The 18,397-nt window shown below is 58.5% G+C and overlaps 1 protein-coding gene across 2 annotated transcripts in view; it reads left to right on the plus strand.

Annotated features, from left to right (window-relative positions):
* The window catches only part of CARD11 (caspase recruitment domain family member 11), a 111,648-nt gene extending 100,099 nt beyond the window's left edge, over positions 1 to 11,549 (plus strand). For both annotated transcript variants that reach the window (XM_077758770.1, XM_077758771.1), the window contains exons 18-25: positions 1,659 to 1,899; positions 2,487 to 2,583; positions 2,937 to 3,032; positions 3,978 to 4,113; positions 5,122 to 5,301; positions 7,314 to 7,438; positions 8,775 to 8,890; positions 9,891 to 11,549. In XM_077758770.1, coding sequence (XP_077614896.1) covers positions 1,659 to 1,899; positions 2,487 to 2,583; positions 2,937 to 3,032; positions 3,978 to 4,113; positions 5,122 to 5,301; positions 7,314 to 7,438; positions 8,775 to 8,890; positions 9,891 to 10,095 — 1,196 coding nt within the window. In that variant the 3' untranslated portion in view covers positions 10,096 to 11,549. The remainder of the gene's footprint in view (positions 1 to 1,658; positions 1,900 to 2,486; positions 2,584 to 2,936; positions 3,033 to 3,977; positions 4,114 to 5,121; positions 5,302 to 7,313; positions 7,439 to 8,774; positions 8,891 to 9,890) is intronic.
* Positions 11,550 to 18,397: the final 6,848 nt, after the last annotated feature.

Consider the following 18,397-nt stretch of genomic DNA (forward strand, 5'->3'; position numbering starts at 1 on the left):
CCTCCTCCTCCCCTTCCCCCTCCTCCTCCCACCAGGCCCAGGCTCCTCCTCTCTTCCCAGCCTGGTTTCCTAGCCCAGCCAAAGTCTCTGGTCTGCACACAGGCCAGCAGTGCCCCCCAGAGTTGTAGTCCCGTGGTCTGAATGCAGTGCATGAAAGGTCCCGCCTCTCAGGGTTCCATTTGTAGGGCCTTTCTTTGAAGGGGCAGAGAGTTCAGATAGCGACAGGCCTTAACCCCCACCAGGGGAGTGGGAAGGACCTGACCCCATCTCTCCCTGAACATTGATCAGATGGCCCTGCGGGTTCAAGCCTCCCTGGTGTGTGTGGCATGGACATCCTGGGCCTGGCTGTTGGGGTGATTTCCGCCTCTGCTGTGCTATGCAGCTCGGTGCACATGGGGCGGATTTGGGGTTACATTCAGGAACGTTACAGAGGGTCCGTCTGCAGCATTTGTTGTATCGGAGGTGTAGGCCCTGTGTCCTTCCAGCAGGCTTTGTAGAAACTTACACTGAAGGAACGTGACATTGAATAAGGTTAAAACAACACGTGCCGTGGCCCCACCGCGTGGGAGCACCTCTGGGAGCGGCTGGGAAAGCCAAACATCAAGGACCCAGTAACCACCCCCTGCTGTGAGGAGAGCCTGGGGAAGGGAATGCTCCGCCCACCTGAGGCCCTAGCAGAGTGTGACGGCAGAGGGAGCCGGCAAAGCCGAAACCTGTCAGCAGCGCGGACTCACCAGAGAAGGGACACGTGTGCACCCGGGAGACCCCTGCCAGGGATGCCGTGTGGAGTGTCGATTTCCGCGAGCTGCGGAGGCTGACCCAGAGGAGCGTGGCCGTGTGCCTCCCTCTACTGGGCGAGGCACGGCGCCGCCCCGGTCACGGGGTCACGGTCGGCGGGACGGCAGCGCCCAGACTGGTCTTCCCCGAGCGGCCGTGAGAGGGAGGTCCTGGGCGGCGGTGGCCCAGGTGTGTGCGCTGGCGAGAGCGTGTCGTCGAGTGCAGCACATATGAAGGATGAGGACTGCGCCCAGTCCTGCCACAGTCAGACAACACACTCACCACGGTGCTGGGAGGGCATGGCAGTGGCAGCGGAAACCCTGGATTCTTCTCTGTCGCGGAGACCCCAGATTCATTCATTGTAGCAGAGACCCGAATTTGTTGGCTGTAGCAGAGACCCTGGATTCATTCGTTGTAACAGAGATCGTTGTAACAGAGACCCCGTATCCCTTCTCTGTAATGGAGATCCGGGATTGGCTCGCTGTAGTGGAGACCCCAGATTCAATCGCCCTATAGGAAACCCCGGATTCGGCTGTAGCAGCAGAGCCCCCAAACGGTTCACTCTATGGGGGACCCTGGGTTCCTTCAATGGAGCGAAGATCTCAAATTCATTTGCTGTAGTGAAGACCCTGGATTCTTGCACCCTGGCACAGAGCTTAGCTCTGAGCTCCCTGGCAGCCAAGACAAAGAGAGAAACCCATGAAGGACACAGCCCCCCAGTCATCGCAGGGAGTCCTGTGAGCCCCGAGGGGAATGCACCACAAGCACATGTCCCCTGTGGGCAGTGATCGATGGATTTGCACCAGGAGGGGCCTGGCAGCGGAGCCCCCCTCCCCCCTGACCCACAGCTGGTGTTCCCTCTCCCTTCTCTGCTCCTGCAGGGTACCGGAAGCTTCTGAAGGACATGGAGGAGGGCCTGATCACATCTGGGGACTCGTTCTACATCCGGCTGAACCTGAACATCTCCAGCCAGCTGGATGCCTGCTCCATGTCCCTCAAGTGCGATGACGTGGTGCACGTCCGCGACACCATGTACCAGGACAGGCACGAGTGGCTGTGCGCGCGGGTCGACCCTTTCACCGACTATGACCTGGACGTGGGCACCATACCCAGCTACAGCCGGTGAGGCCATGGCCTGCTCCAGGGCAGGGGTGCCGGGCAGCAGAGGGGCTCACAGGGGATCCATGCCCACTGACCGCTGAGGCCTGCCTGTTTCCTCCTCCTCCTGGAAGCCTCCCCTGCCTCCCCAGGGATGTTACTCCCTTAGATCCTGTTGTTTCACTAATGCCCAGGCAGCCTCTCACGGCCATCGCTGTAGAATACTGGGCTCTTGGTTTTACGCCCCCTTGCTGGTCATTGCTTTTACCTGAGCCACCTCCCTGACGCCCTTCCGTAATTATGGAGCAGTGGCACGTCATCCTTCATCTGACTAGACGAGGCAGACACCTGGGAGGCACCTGTAGACTAATGCTGCTGCTCAGGCTGGTCCTGGGAGGTCAGAATCAGCAGCCCTGATCTACAGGTGAGGAAACTGAGGCCCAGAGGAGCAACTTTGCCGCTCCAGCACTGGCTACAGTATCCATGCCCAGCTGCTGGGTTTCCTGTCCTCCTGGGGGGAGCCCCCCTCCCCAGGAGGCAGAGGGGCAGGCTGGCACCGGCCTCCCCCAGGCCCTGCCCTGATGTTCGCCGCCTCCCTCCCGTCCCCCCAGAGCCCAGCAGCTCCTCCTCGTCAAGCTGCAGCGCCTGATGCACCGGGGCAGCCGGGAGGAGGCGGACAGCACCCACCACACCCTGAGGGCCCTCCGGGTAGGTCAGCGGCAGCCTTGCCCGTGTCACACCACCCCCAGGCTCGTTTCCAGAGGCCTGACACGTGGGAGCCACTAACATCTTCAGGGGCCTTGGTTCCTCAGGAATGGGACGGTCCCCTCCAGAAGGAGCCCCACCCCCAGCTGTGTCTCTGGTCTCTGCCACAAGTCTCGGGGCTCCTCTTACCCTCCAAGCTCTCTCCCTATCTGGAAGGCTCCGAGTCCATGACTGGCACTGCCCCACCCCTTAGCACTGAGGCGGCTTGAGGACGTGTCTGTGGTTCTCAGCAGCCTTCCTGGGCTCATGCGTCCTGCTGAGCCCAGCGCATCTGACCAACTGCTCACTGATTTCAGAACACCTTGCAGCCTGAGGAGCCAGTTTCCACCAGTGACCCCCGGGTCAGTCCCCGCCTCTCTCGGGCAAGTTTCCTCTTCGGCCAACTCCTCCAGGTAAAGTTCTACAGAGTGCCGACCCACGTGGTAGTCACATTTTGCTGTGGTCATGTTTTTCTCCTCCTGCTGAGAAGACTTTTTCAAAATGGTGCTTGGTGTCTGTATCCCACTTGCAGCCTCTTGCAGTACCTCACATCCCCCACCCTGTTTTATCCTCACCGTGATAGATCGGGAGACAGGCTATACTTCTGTCAGAAGCAGCCCCACTTTGGTAAAAGATTTGAGGAACTCATGGCTGAAAGAATTTAAACAAGTTAGCTATTAGAGAAAAATCAGAAATGGTATGTTAGGAGAAGAAAACAAACATTGCACATGTCCAGGTCAGTGTAGCTCCTCAGACTGAGCACTGAATTTATCTCTGAGCATCCCAGTAGCTGAGGAGAAAAGTGAAACCGTACAGATTCTTTAAATCTTATCCAACCACAGATACGTTGTAGCTCTTTGGGGCCAGAAAAAACTTATCCCTTGTGCTTTTAATTCTATGATGAATTTTTTTTTGCATGAATCATTACACAAGGTACGTTGATTAGCATTCCTGGGTTCCCCTGCCTCCAGAAGGAGGGTGTGGACAGACTCAGAGCAGCCCAGGGAATATGGCGGGAACTTGGATTCTGTGTCCACCCCTGGGGCCTCCCTTTCCACCCTTCAAGGCTCAACTCTGAATTGTACAAGGAGCCCGAGGGCTCGGGGACCAGGCCCCCCCCACACCCCAGCCCTCGGCAGGCTTCACGCCTGGTTAGGGAGAGAGAGTGGGCGTCTGTCTGCCTACTTACCTGCAACAGTGTCCCCTCTCCGCCTGCTCGACATCGCCTGTTGTTACGGTGGGAGAGTGACTGACCCTGGCCACCCAGGGCAGAGCTGGGGTCCCAGCAGAGGTCTGCCGGTGCCCGGAGTGAAGCAGCTGGGTCGGGCTTGAAGCACAGGCTGTCCATCTGTCCTCAGTTCGTCAGCAGGTCTGAGAACAAGTACAAGAGAATGAATAGCAATGAGCGAGTCCGCATTGTCTCCGGAAGTCCCCTGGGGAGCCTGGCCCGCTCCTCGCTGGACGCCGCCAAGCTTTTAACCGACAAGCAGGAAGGTAGGTGCTGGCACCTGACCCTTGGCCCCTCCCACCTCCCGCTGGTCTGGCAGCTGCTGGGGTCCCCACTACAGGGACTGGGACCTGCTCCCTCAAAAGAGGGCTTCCACCCGCGGAGGAGCTGCCTGGCCTTGACCTTGGCCTTGGCCTTGACTGAGGGGGAGGCACACAGCCTCCCGGTGGCATCTCACCAGGTCCACCCCTAGCGAGCTCTCGCCGTCGTTGGATGGAGCCCAGATGCCCATGTTAATTGGAGCTCCTTGCTGTGAAGCGTGCACTTATTGATTTCCTTCCCCACTGCCTGTTTCTTGCCATTTATCAAGGTGGCCAGGGGTTGCCGGCCACACAGCCCCTGTGGAAGGGCCTGCTGATGGCCGGCCGGCCCTCCTGCCATCCTCGGGGGGCCAGGCTGGCCCGGGCACCCATGGTCAGGGGGCCTGGGCTCCCGTCCAGACCGGCCCATTGGACAGCCAGGTCAGGGCATGAAGCAAAAGATAAGACTGGTTTCTGGGGCAGGAGGGGGCGCAGTTCCTCAAGCTGCCTGGGGCGGGCTCTGCTCTGCTCCCCCCCCACACCAGCCAGAGGGGCTCAGAAAGGTGGAAAGGAGGCCGTGTCCCTCCGCGCCTCCAGCCTTGCTGGCTTCCCCAGAGCTCCTGACATGAGCCCAAGCCCCTCAGTCGGCTCTGCCCCCACCTGGGCTCCTGCAGCCCCNCCGCTCCAGTCCCTGACGGTCCTCAGAGAAGCCCTCCCTGCCTGTCCAGCAGCCCCCTCCTTGAGAGCTCAGCACTGCAGCCCAGAGTGAGGAGTGCAGCTCGCCACGTGCCTACCTGCCCCCTGCCACCGCCACTCCCTGAGTGCAAGCACAAGGCAGCAGGGCCGTGGCCTCAGCTCCCGTGGGTTCCTCCGTAAACATCCCTGCTGGCCCTGCAGCCTCCATGAGGCCAGGGAGGCACCTGGGAAGGCGGGCAGCCCGGGTGTCACAGCCAGCCCTTGCCTGTCCCCTCCCAGAGTTGGACCCGGAAAGTGAGCTCAGCAAGAGCCTCAGCCTGATCCCCTACAGCCTGGTGCGCGCCTTCTACTGTGAGCGCCGCCGGCCCGTCCTCTTCACCCCCACCATGCTGGCCAAGCCGCTGGTCCAGAAGCTGCTCAACTCGGGAGGTGCCATGGAGTTCACCATGTGCAAGCCGGGTGAGTGCCCTCCTCCCTCTTCTCCTCCTCCTTCTCCTCCTCCTCCCTCTCCTCCTCCCTCTCCTCCTCCTCCTCCCTCTCCTCCTCCTCCCTCTCCTCCTCCTCCCTCTCCTCCTCCCTCTCCTCCTCCTCCTCCCTCTCCTCCTCCTCCTCCGTCCTATAGGGCAGCAGGAGAGCCAGAAGTCCTGCCTGGCCTGGGGCACTCGGGAAGGGAGGGTCTTGGACCCTCTCAGAGTTCACCGTGGCTGCAGAGCCGGGGGAGCAGGCCATCCCCTCACCATTCATGCTGAGTGCTCAGGGCAAAGGTGACAGACAGGTCAGGAGACGTGACTTGGGGTCCCCACTCTGAGCCCTTAGGTTAAGAGGCAAGCCACCCATCGCCAGGGCCTCCTTGTCCTGGATGCCAGCTAGGGGGCCCTGATTGCACGCCTACACGCTGCACTGAGCCCCGTCCTGGCTGCGAGCTGCACTCGTCCTCGGCGTCATCGTAGTTACACTCTGGGCGTCCAGAGCCACCCCATCGCAGCCACACGGTGTCCCTGGGGTTGTGTTAGTTCTATGAAAGGTGTGTAACATAAAGTGCCCTGTCTTCCCCTTGGTGCTGTCCCAGCCAGGGGGCTGTGGGCGCTGTAGGGCGGGGGCTCTAGGCCGCCTCTGTCCCCCGAAAGCACCCACAGACCTGCAGCACTTCCCCGCTGGCTCTTCCCCGGATCCCTTCCAACTGCCTTCCTGTGCATCCTGGAGTGTACATGCCAAACCCCGTCTAGTGTGGGCTCCTCCGACCAGCCTGGGCTTATGCAGGGAGTTCCAGGCCTGAGCTGACCACTCTTTTATTTTTATAAATGGAGAACCTGAGGTCAAGAGGTTAAAGATAATATTTGGGGTCACCTGGCTAGTGAATGGGGTCTCCAGTGCATACCTCCTCCTCCAGGAAGTCTGTCTGCTCTCCTGTTTCCTCCATTCCTTCTCTCTGCTGCCACAATAAGTAGCCCATTGCTGCACCTACTAAATTTTTGCATAATTTTCTGTATCCCATATTCTTCCTAGTTAGGTCACACGTTCTCAAGTACAACAACAGCTATGTTTTATCTTATTTTTATTCTAAAGCCTGATCCTTAGTAGATTTTCAATAAATACTAAATTTTAATAAAAATCAATTTAATGGATAGGTGGATGGATGGAGGGATGGGGGGTGGGGGACTGGCTGGCTGGCTGGCTGGATACATGGAGGTGGAGGTGTGGATAGGTAGATGAATGGATGGTTGGGTGGATGGATAGATGGTGGATAGACAGATAAGTCGATGGGAGGGTGGGTGAGTGGGTGGTACATGAATGGATGGATGGTTGGTTGGATGGTTAGATAGATAGATGGACAGTTGGGTGGATGGATGGATGGCTAGATGACTAGATGGGTGGATGGATGGATGGCTAGATGACTAGATGGGTGGATGGGTGGATAGGTAGATGAATGGATGGATGGGTAGATGAGTAAAGCAGGAAATCCTTCATGGTAGGCAGTTCACCAGTATGGCACCTCAGTGCCTGAGCTACTTTGTCCAATGAAACTTAATGCTGAGAATTTACTAAGCAGCTCTTCTGGGGCTGCTGTGGCAAGTGTAAGGAACTATGACCTCGACCCTGCCCTTGAGAAGCCTCCCAGTCTAGCAGAGGAGCTACGGTTCATTTAAATGGCCAGTAGGAGGGGTGCCTGGGTGGCTCAGTCAGTTGAGCGTCTGGCTTCAGCTCAGGTCATGATCTCACAGCTCATGAGTTCAAGCCCCACGTCAGGCTCTGTGCTGACAGCTCAGAGCCTGGAGCCTGCTTCTGATTCTGTGTCTCCCTCTCTCTGCCCCCTTCCCCACTTACTCTGTCTCTCAAAAATAAATAAAAACATTTAAAAATAAAATAAATAAATAAATAAATAAATGGCCAGCAGGGGATCAACATGGAGTCCTGCTGAGTCCAGAACAGGGGGGTTTGTGCTGCCCTCAGGACTGGCCCTCTGTCCACAGATGTGGTCACCAGGGACGAGTTCCTCAGGAAGCAGAAGACGGACACCATCATCTACTCCCGAGAGAAGAACCCCAACACTTTCGAATGCATCGTTCCCGCCAACATTGAAGCTGTGGCCGCCAAGGTGAGGTGGGGTCCCTTGTCTTTGTGAGGCTGCCTCGGCCACACACAGGGGCAGGGTGCGGAGTCGCTCTCCCCTCCCTGCGGGCAAACCTCCTTCCCTTCTTTTCTCACCTGCCCAGTGCTGCCTCTCCACACACCCTCGTTCTCTGGGCTCTGACGTGCACGTTTATATTTTGAAGCTACTATTTCCAATGGCTCCCTGGTGCTGGCATTCCGGCTCGCATCGTCTAGGGCTGTGTGCATGCCCAGCTGTGATAACAGGGGCCGGAGATAGAGGGAGTGCGTGTTAGGGCGAGAGACAGGAGAGCAAGCAGGCGACAGGAGGCATGTTCCCCTCTATGGGGGATAGAGCAGGAGAAGTGTTATTGGCAGCCACAGGGGAGAGGTTTCTGCACACAGTTTAGAGCCTTCCAGAGCTGGGTGGTGTGACTGTTATCAGCCCCCTGCATTGCGTTCTTTCTCATTCTGGGACCCTGAGAGAGCAAAGCTATCAGTTGAGTGCCACCCTGGCTTCGGGAGGTCATCTCTGCAGTGCCCCTGGATGGGGGGCTGGGAGCAGGTACCCACCGGAGCCCCGCGTCTGCCACCCGGCACATCCCCATGTTGTCACTCACGCAACTGAATGCATGGGCAGAGCTTGCAGCCTGGGGCCACTCATTTGGTTTTTAAGTCTGGGCCACAGCAGTTGAGGGAATTCTGATGAAGTAGATTGAACGTGGGCGGGCAGGGTTATCGCCAGAAAAGTGAAGCCTCCCAGTGGATTTGTGCCATTGGGGGGTCTGGGTGGTGGCCATGCTAGGCAGGGGGAATGAGGGCAGTGACCAGAAAGAGCATGGGGCAGGTGCACAGTCAGGTTGTGAAGATTCACTGAGCTGCATGCTTAGGGGCACGTGCACTGTCTTTTACAACCATGTTCGATTTCAAGGCAGAGGATTTGGGCATTGGGGGGTTTGCTTGGTTTTGATGTGACCCTTTCAGCAAAACAGAGATTGTCCTTCAGAAGCGATGAGCTCAGGGGTGCCAGGGAATCCTTCCCAAAAAACCTTGCCGACATTCCCAAGATCATCCAGCCCCAGCTCAGCTTTCTGGAGTTTTCCGCCCTTGCCTAGTACCAGGAATGCCTCTGTGCGCCAAGGGGAGTGGCAGGCGCTCTTGAAGCTGACTTTGAGTTTTGCATTTAAAGTCATTCGCCCAACTGACTTGCCTCGGGTCACTCCCTGGTGCAGCTGGAGGCACCCAGGGCTCTGGCCCCTGCTCCTGCCCCACAGGCCCTGCCTCAGCCGCCCAGCTGCCCAGAGGGGCCGGGGAACTGCTGACAGTGCCGCCTGTGCTTGCAGGACAAGCACTGTCTGCTGGAGGCTGGGATCGGCTGCACCAGAGACTTGATCAAGTCCAGGATCTACCCCATTGTGCTCTTCATTCGGGTGTCAGAGAAGAACATCAAAAGGTTCAGGTAGGGCCCTGAGACACCCCCTACTCCCCCCACCGCGCCTCTGGAGTTCCCACCAGGTACAGCTGGCTGCTTGGTGCCCCCACTCACCCCTTTACCAGGTCCTCATTGAGTGCCGGCCGCAGCGCAGGGCAGACTCGGCCCCTGCCTGCAGCGGTGGAGGCCATAAGAGGCACACACAACATGTGCCGGGGCGGGGTGGGGGCAGGACACGTGCAGAGCAGGTGGTGGCCGCAGGACCCTGGTGCCTGGGGAAGGGAAGCCCACGTTGGACCAGCCCCAGTGCAGTGAGGGTGGGCTGGGCAGGTGCAGAGGGAGAGGCCCCCTAGACCTCAGGCGGGGACAGCGATAGCCAGCAGTGTGGTGGGCAGCACAGGGAGGAAGCCTTGCAGGCCAGGGGTTCCCAGCTGCGCCAAGTGACCTGACCTAACACGGGGTGTAAAAGACTCTCTCCAGCTGCTCTGTGAAGACAGGCTGGGACCTAGGGCAAGAGCTGGGACCCAGGTCCTGTCTGGCGGGTGGTGAGGATGGGGAAAGTCCAATTCTGAATCCACGTTCAAGGTCAAGCCTTTGTTGAAGGCTTGGCTGTGGGATTTGGGGCCTGGCTGTCACGTGGCATCATCCCTGACCCCACCACTGCTCCCCGAGGCTACCACTGAGGCACAGAGAGGGTAGGCCACTCCCCTGTTGTTCCAGATCTTTTCTGAGCACCTGTTCAGTGCCTGGCACTAGTGGCCCCATGAACAAGCAAACGAGACAGAAGCCCCCACCTCACCATTGCTCATGCGCCCTGACAGCCACTGTCCCCCGCAGANNNNAAAGAAAGAAAGAAAAATTCAAAATATTTTTTAAGCCCCACCTCTTGGGATTTCCACAGTGAATGGAATAAAGGGGCGCGGCGTTGTGTTGGAAGGGGACCCAGCGTGGCAGGTGGCAGGCCACAGGGCGGGCAGGGCAGCTCCCACAGCGCCCCATGTCCCGCCTCCCCACCCCCTGCCCACAGGAAGATGCTGCCTCGGCCTGAGACAGAGGAGGAGTTCCTGCGGCTGTGCCGGCTCAAGGAGAAGGAGCTGGAGGCCTTGCCCTGCCTGTACGCCACAGTGGAGGCGGACATGTGGGGCAGCGTGGAGGAGCTGCTGCGCGTCCTCAAGGACAAGATCAGCGAGGAGCAACGCAAGACCATCTGGGTGGATGAGGACCAGCTGTGAGGCGGGGTCCTCAAGTCTGAGCGGGCAGCGCTGCGGGTGCAAGTGGGGCACGGAGCCCTTGGGGGAGCCCCGGCGCAGGCTCAGCTGCGGGGACGGGCCCCCCACAGCTGGGGATGGGCCGACCTGGCACCGCGTCATCAGGCCATCAGCACAGAGGCCGAGATGCCAGGCGCGAGGCCAGCGATCCCTCAGAAGCCGGAACAGCGGATGAATGTAACGCCTGGGACAGGCGTGCAGGCCACGTGTGGCACCCTGACCTCGGGGCCCCCGCCAGCCCTGGGGACACACGACATGCCCATTCCCAGGCCGGACAGACAGTTGGGGCAGATGGGGGAGCATGTGCCGTGCTGTCATTTCTCTGCATTAAAACCTCTCCATTTCCTCATTTTCAACCTTTCTCAAAGCTCTTGCTGTTGAGTCGTTTGCGGAGGGGCTCAGCTCCCGGCACCTCCGTGGCCTGCACACCGCTTCCGGGAAAGCTTAGGTCAGGCCCCAGGTCCCTCGCAGTGGGGAGGGAGGGCACCCTGCGTCGCGGTCCCCCCAGAATGGACCTGATTTGCGTCTGGGCTTTGGGTGTGATTATTCTTACCCCCTTTGACGACGATGCGTCCCAATTTGGGTGACAAATTGTAGAGTGACTCCAAGAAGGACCCTTCCTAGAAGGTCACCCTGCCCTCCAGACCCCACCCCAAAGTCACCCTGCCCCCTGGACCTCCCATCCCGAGGCCAGGGCCCCTCACTCACTCTCTGATCCTCTGCAGCCTCACATCACCCTGCGTGGGGGGTAAGGGGCTCTATCGGGTTTGCTCCCACCGCCCAGGAGCTGGGCTGGGTGTGCGTGCAGGAAAGCCGTGGCTCCCTCCACGGCAGAGAGCAAAGGCCCTGTGGGTTCTAGAACCAGTCTTCTCCCTGACCCGCTTCATGCAGACTTTCCCAATGTGGACACGCCCGGGTGTGGCCAAGCCAGGCACCGGGCCACGTCCAGCCTGGCACCATGCTATGTATTCAGCAACTGGGTACTGGCAGGCCAGGGTCACTGCCTGCTCGGGGTGTTCAAGGGAAATGCGGGAGCAGCTGCTGGGTGAAGAGCCAATACCCGCATTCCCTTCCTTACTCACAGAATCCCGTTTTGATTCTGGGAAACTATGTACGGCTAACAGACCTTATCCTCTAGCCTCCCTTGCAGCTGAGGTCATCAAGGAAATGTGAGGCAACAAGGTTTGGGGGTAAGACGATGCAGATCAACAGTCCTTTCTCCTGTTTCCTGCCTGGAATACGGCTGTGATGGCTGGAGCTCCAGCAGTCACCTCAAGGCAACCTTGAGAATGGAAAACCTACACAGAGGACGGTGGAACAGAGAGAGAAAAGGAGTCAGCATCGCTGATGGCACTCGAGCCCGGGACTGCTGCTTGGGTTTTGTTTACATGCGACAGAAATAAATCTATCTTATGTTACATGGCAGTCATTTCAGTCCTTGGTTACTTGAGGTCTAAAGCTGTTCTTAACAGATGGAGGAACAATCCTCAGTCTTAGATACCATGGGCGGCAGCTGATCTGCTACATTTTTGCCCCAGAGTCAAGTTTTCCCTCCATGATGATTTGACCCTACACCTCTGAGACCAGAGTTTGCCAGGGAGGGCGACGCCTCTGAAAACAGCATTCCTCCAGAGTCAGTTGGTGATGCCGCCTTTTCCGCAGCAGCCCCCCAATCAAGCCGGGTGTGCCGGATTCGGAGAAACCTTGTGTCTGGAGGCCACGCTGTGGTTATTTAGGGCCAGATAAGCTGCCCACCTCATGAGGAGCTATGGGAGCCGAAATTTGTCTGCTTCTATCTTGTCAGAGCATCACGTTCAACCGCAAATTGTCCCCAAGCCCAGGTGATTGTGTCTCCACCCAGACCCTGCACTTCCTTGTAAAGTACTTAGAGCCAAAGGGACAGACGTGACTGGAAAAGGGTCCCCGAGTAAAAGGTCTGCTGATTTATTTATACTTATTTAACCCCAGATTCTCAGGCTTGTGCAGAAAGAACCAAACCCATGGCTTGCTTATAATTTACAGGGGGGTGGGGGAAAGACAAGGAGGGGTGAAGAAAAGCCACATGGGGAAGGGTACCTGGGGGGAAAAATGGTGATGGGTTCTTTATTGCCCCCGAGTAACTTTCACCAGGCTCCCCGAGCTGCAGGGCTGTGCATATGTTAATGAGACGGGCCGGCCAGGGAGAAGGTCAGGAATGAGGCTGTGTTCTGGGTGGGTCCCTGCATGGAACCGTGAAGTCAGCAAGAGGCTGGGGTTTGGCACCTCGGGACTCGCTCCCCGTGAGGATTTCAAAGGAAACCCCTGACATCATCTGCTCTGGCTCGCTGACAGCCCAGCACCTGGCAGCCCCAAGGCGACCTGGGGAGGAAAGTGGGGCCCGCGTGGGGCCGGGCGGCAGGGAGGCGGCCAGAGCTCTCCGCACAGCCTGGCTGCAGCTCCAGTTGTCACACCAGTCTGCAAGCCGGGTTTTCCTTGGGAGCCAGCCCGGGGCTCAAGGAGGCAGCGGGATGCACAGTGGGGCTGTATCCCTCCAGAGCCTGGGGCCCCCGGCTCGAGAAGGGAGACTGTGCCAGGCTGATAACACCAGTGACGGATACTTGGTCTACCTCCAAGGACATGAGCCACACATCCGGGAGCCCCTGGAGCCGTGCTGTAGGTGTAGATCTACGCTTTTCTGGGGAGAAAGTCCAGGCTTTCTCAGATTCCCGAGGAGTCCTAGGATCCCCTAAAGACGAATGGCCGATGCGTTTAGGGTCGGCGCATAGTAACAGCTGTTTCTGGAGCCCCTCCCCCTCAGTGCCAAGCACTCTCTAAATGTTCTCTTACTTACTGATCCCAAAACCCTTCTTCATTTCATGCAGGAGGAGAGAGGCTCAGATTGGCGAAGTCGCTGGACCGAGGTCAAGGTCACACAGCTGGTAAGCTGGGACTCAGCCCGGCCTGGCTGATCTGCCGGCCACAGGCTGTCCGCTGCACCTTCTGGTTCAGAGGCGGGGCCCTGGTGGCTGGCAGCGCGCCCACTGCTCTTCCAGGGACTGGGGGCAGCAGCTGGTGTGGGGCCGGGTCTCAGAACTGTGAGATGGAGAGGGACGTGGGTTTCCTCTCTCAGACCGTCGCCTGAGCAGACTGGGGTGTCTCTGTAAGCAGGCCCCACTGGGGGTCGGGGTGGGGAACGCAGGAAGGGGACACCTCTGAGCCGCACTGAGCCTGTACACATGTCTGTCCAGGTGGGTGTCGGCTTCCAGCAGTGCTGCGCTCCCTCTCCTGGATCTGTGTAGGGCAGTCCTGCCAAGCTCAGCCGGAACGTTAGGGCCGCTTGATGGGGAAGCGCAGCTCCGAGCACCTGCTCCAGCCGCCGTATCACCCAGAGTGCTCCTGCAGGAGTTCCAACAGCTTCGGGAAAGTCTCTGAAGGCCAGAGATCAGGGAAATCTCCAGGGGTAGATACAGCGGTTCTCTGGCCAGGGGAGGGGGGTCCAAATGAGGCTGAACTTCCAGTTTTCGTCTTACTTTCAAGTCCCAGGAAAGCAAACTAAAAGCCACAGAAAGTGTCATTACCCCCTCCCCACCGTCCCCCACCTGCTGCTCGCTGCCCCCCATCCGCCCAGGCCAGCCCACCACTCTCAGGCCAGACGTCCTCTCTGGATGCCCAGGTTGCGGGGCCCTGGAGAAATGGGAGAAAGAGATCCTAAGAACAAATCAGACCTTGTGGGGCCACCAGGTTGGAAGAAGCCACGGGTGTAACACACCTGTCAGGCCCCACTGCCACCCGGAGGCCGAGGTGAGGGCCCAGGCTCCCCGGGAAGACGGGACAGGCCCCTTGGGCTTTTCATCTGGAATTCTGCACCGTGTCTGATAGATACAATGTCCACAGGCTTCGGATGCGTGCCGGAGAAGGCCGTGCGGGCAAGGCTCACTCTGCCCCATCGCCGTGCTCCGAGCAGGAAGCCACTCGTGTCCCATACAAGCGAGGTGTATTCTTACCCCCCGCCTGCTGTGCGACGGAGAACTCGGCCCACTCTGCCCTCACGTCAGACCTGGGGTCTCTCCGTCAGGCCACCCCTCGACAAACATTGAGGCTGTGGTCCTGCATCATTTCCCCAGCGTCCCCCTCAACGGGGGCCGCACGGCTCCATCGTACGGCCCGCAGACCCGGGTCAGACAGACGGGCGTGTGGCTGCCTCCGCTGGCCTCTGTCAGCACGGAGGCTCCAAGACCCCCACACCTGGGGCTGCTCTGGGTTGGAAGGCGGTGGGCGAGAGGCGGGAGGTCTATGCTGGGACCCCACTCCACCTGCTCCCAACCTCTCAGGTCCACACAGGCCTGAAGCCAGATTCACCCCTCACACCCCCAGCCTGTCCCTCCCCACCCACCCCTTCCTCAATCCCTCTGCCAGAAAGCTAGGCGATACCAGCATGCTCTCACCTGCATCTCTATGTATCTCTACTTCTCCCTGTGTCTCTGTCTCTCTCTCTCTCACACACACTGCCTCTATTTCTCATCCTGTTGATTAAATTATGAGCTCCCTGCTGAATCCATTCACCCCCACCCGTCCCACAGCCGCCACCCCGCCCACCGAACCTTGCCTCTCGAAAGTGGGTGGGGGCCGGGACTCTCCCGCACCCACTCCTGTCACTCCCAACCACATCAGCCCCCCTTGTTTTTCCTCTGTCTCCTGGGGCTTCACACAGGCTGTTCCTCTTCTGTGATGTGCTGTTCCCTTCACTCTGCCTGATTAACTCCTACTTGTGCATCAGGTGTCAGCTAAACTGTCACTTCGAGGGGAGGATGGCCTTCCCTAACCTGAGCTGAGGCGCACACCTTTGTCACGCCTCGCCAGCCACGTTGGAGTGACTCTCTCGATCATCTTTAGCCCTTGACCATAAGCTTCACGGGATGGAGGGCTGGTCTGTCTTATTTACCCCTCCCCCACAGTAACTGGGTGCTGGCGGCTGCTGGGACAGACACACAGTTAAGTGCAAGTCACCACATTGCCACTGGACTTGCCCAGGGCCCGTCAAGGATGTGACTGAGTGAAGGGGGCAGTAGGGACTGGTGAGGACCGTGGCCAACTGGCAGCACATGGTTCATCTCCAAGAGGCTGTTGGAACTCAGCCCCAATTGCTTAGTGCCTTGTAGAAAGAAATCACCAGACCTTCTTGTTGTTCAAGACGGCAGTTGGCTTTCCTCTTCAGGGTGGTCCCCTCAACACTGCAAGGTGACTGCCACGGCTCCAGACATCACATCCTCACATCTGGTGCCCAAAATAAGAAGGAAGGATCTCTCCTTTATTAAGGAGGAACACCTTTCCCAGACCCCCAGCAATCATTCCCTGATGCCTCATTTGCCCTGAGTCCTATCTGCACCCTGGGACTATTGACAGTGTGGCTCCAACAGAAAACAGGACTGTCTTCAAGAGAGAAAACAACATCTGCCACAGGAGAGCTTGTTTAGATGCCATGGCTTCTTTGAGGGGGTGACATTTGAGGAGGGGCCTGAAGAGAATGGCAAAAGGCCATGAAAAAGCTATGAAGCAAGAGCATTCAAGCAGTGAGCACCGCAGGTGCAAAGATCCTGGGGCAGACACAGAAGCCTGTCCAAGCTACCTCTAGCGGAAAGGAAAGAGGGACTGTTGTGTAACAGGGTACGCTGTCCCCTCCACCACTGACTGTCTGACCACCTACTCAGCTTCCTTCCCTCCCTCTCCCCCTGAGGACAGCGCTGTCATTCCCAGACCTGGAGCTTTTATGTCAGGAGGAGGACGAGAGAGGCTCCCGGGCAAGGACTAGGGCAGCGGCTTGGGGGCAACCCTCCCCGAGAGGCCCAGGCAGCTGCGGTGAGAGAAGCCGAGGGGGAAGCGCAAACACGTCGCACAGGGTGAGCATGAGCGTGTTCGCTTGAGTGAAGGAACTCAAGCCTGGGGATTCCTTTTTTGGTTGCTGGACTGCATTTCTTGGCTTCGGCCACTTTTGAGAGGCTGCCCTTGGGTCACGTCGCCCGCGGAGCTCAGAATATCTGCAGCCAGAAAGCTCTAGTGCGGCCGGGCCCCGTGGGAGTGGGGGTGGGGTGCCCGGCGCAGGGAGCCCTCCCGCCCTCACATCGATTTTCTGTCCTGTTGAGCATCTGCTCACCCAGGCCGGTGAGCTGAGCAGGGATTGGAGGCTCGCTCTGCTTGGAGGCTCCCGGGCCTCTAACCCGAGGAGCCCCTCAAACCAGCCGAGGAATGCCAGGTGCCACACGTCATGCCCAGCCTGCCGCTGATCTGTCCCAGAGGCAAACATCGCCCCCATTTAATAGATGGGGAGACTGAGGTTCAGCAGCTGGGATTTGAAGGGGGAACCTCGGAGCGTTCCTCACAGCTGTCTGGGCCGTGCCTCGTGCAGACAGGTCAGGCCCCCTGGGGGGCAGGGGTCCAGCTTAGCCTGGAGTGCCCAGGTCTGCGGAGGCAGCCTACGGGAGCCCTCCCGGGAGTCCCCGTCCCCTCCACTCCTCCCTCCCCGCACTACCCACAGGAGTGGGGACTGGGTCCCCGGCCCCCCCCCTCGGCCCCTGGCAGGGCCACACAAGGCTGCATGGCCAGCCTGTGGGTGGCAGGAAGTGTGGGCTCACAGGAAGGGGTGGGTGAGGAGGGGGTGTGGGCCAGGGGAGAAGACGCCGACTTGCTGGTGTGTTTGGATGCTAAAATTAGCCACTTGCGAGTGAGGGGGCCGCGGGCTCACACTCTTCGCACTGGCTGCTTCGAAACCCCAGGTGCTTGTCTAAAAATTGTATCGAAAGTTTCCGAGCCACTTGGGCTGACTGGAAATGAATGTCTAATACAGGAATTTCCTTCTTTCCTATCACATGTCATGTGCGGCTCTGACCTTGTTTTGACCGATACTGTGAGTCTCCCCCAGGTGGTCAGGCTGGACTCGCATGTGGGTGTGAGGCTGTGTCTGTGCGTGTGTGAGCGACGGACAGAGACACGGACCAAGGCTGGGACACCATGAGTTCCTCCGAACAGACTGGCCCTGACCTTCGGGTCCCCAGCCCATGGCCCAGCGTGGGGTGGACGCTGGGCAGCTTGGTGATGCCGTGTCTGCACCGTGAGGAGTCCCTGGGCACCCGTGGGCTGGGACGTGCAGGACCCCAGGGATGGACGGGACGCCTGAGTTCTAAGATAACTTGCTGTGACTCCCTGAAGGTCATTCTCTGTACAGTGAGGCCCTAAAACCCAAGTGACACACTGCCTGGCGGACCCTGAGGGCGAGCAAGCTCATGCAGGGGAACCCCCAAACTGGCCGGCGTCATGAGGCCGGGGCCCCTTGGCTTCTCATGTTCAAATGTTCAAAACCAAACAAGGGTGCCATTTTCCCCCCAGATGGATTCCTCGTCTCCCTCCATATGCAGCACCCAAGTGTTAGGCACGATAGAAGCCTAACACTCAGCCTAAGCTCCTGCACTAACCCTCTGTGCCCCTTAAATCCTCTCCCTACCGGGGCATCCACTGGCCAGACCACCCCCCAACTGGGGGTCCAGCCTGCACCCCACTGGTTTGCACTGGTCTGTGTGCTGTGACCCCCTCGAGCATCTGAAAGCCCAGAGACACCCTCCTCTCAAAGTAGCATTTCTTTTCTTTTTTTTTTTTAATATTTGAGAGAGAGAGCGTGCACGCAAGCGTGTAAAGAGCAGAGAGAGAGGGAGGCAGAGAATCTGAAGCAGGCTCCAGGCTCTGAGCTGTCAACACAGAGCCCAGCTTGGGTCTCAAACTCATGAACTTCAAGAACTTTGAGCCGAAGTCGGACGCTCAATCGATTGAGCCCCCCAGGCGCGCCTCGAAGTAACATTTCTTAATGCATTCAATAAAACTCCTAGGATTTTATTTCTTCATTGAAATACAGTCGTCAAAATATTTGAGCAAACTCATAATCCGGTTGCACTTTTCCATGAATGCGTTAAAATAACAAGATTCAACAGCAAGGTCCAGGACTGGGACGCCACTGTTGTTGTCTGTGAGGAGCACGAACAGTACCTCCACCTGCTGCGGCAGCCACAGCAAGGTGCCCAGCGCCGCATTCCCGCTGGTGAGCAGGCTCACTACCCTGGCTCGTTGCCCCCTTCATGAGGGAAGGAGACACTGACCTTAATGAGGAGTCAAGGAAATGAGGCTGTTGCTATTTGCCATCCACTCACAGATGCCCACGATTCTGTTCGCAGACCCAACGAGAGAGACGCCCGGGGAGGGGTCTGTCCATAACACAAGCTGGGTCCTATTGACCCTTGTGTTC

This window comes from Crocuta crocuta, unplaced genomic scaffold, assembly GCF_008692635.1.
Source record: "Crocuta crocuta isolate KB4526 unplaced genomic scaffold, BGI_CrCroc_1.0 scaffold273, whole genome shotgun sequence".
In the NCBI taxonomy this organism is placed as follows: Eukaryota; Metazoa; Chordata; class Mammalia; order Carnivora; family Hyaenidae; genus Crocuta; species Crocuta crocuta.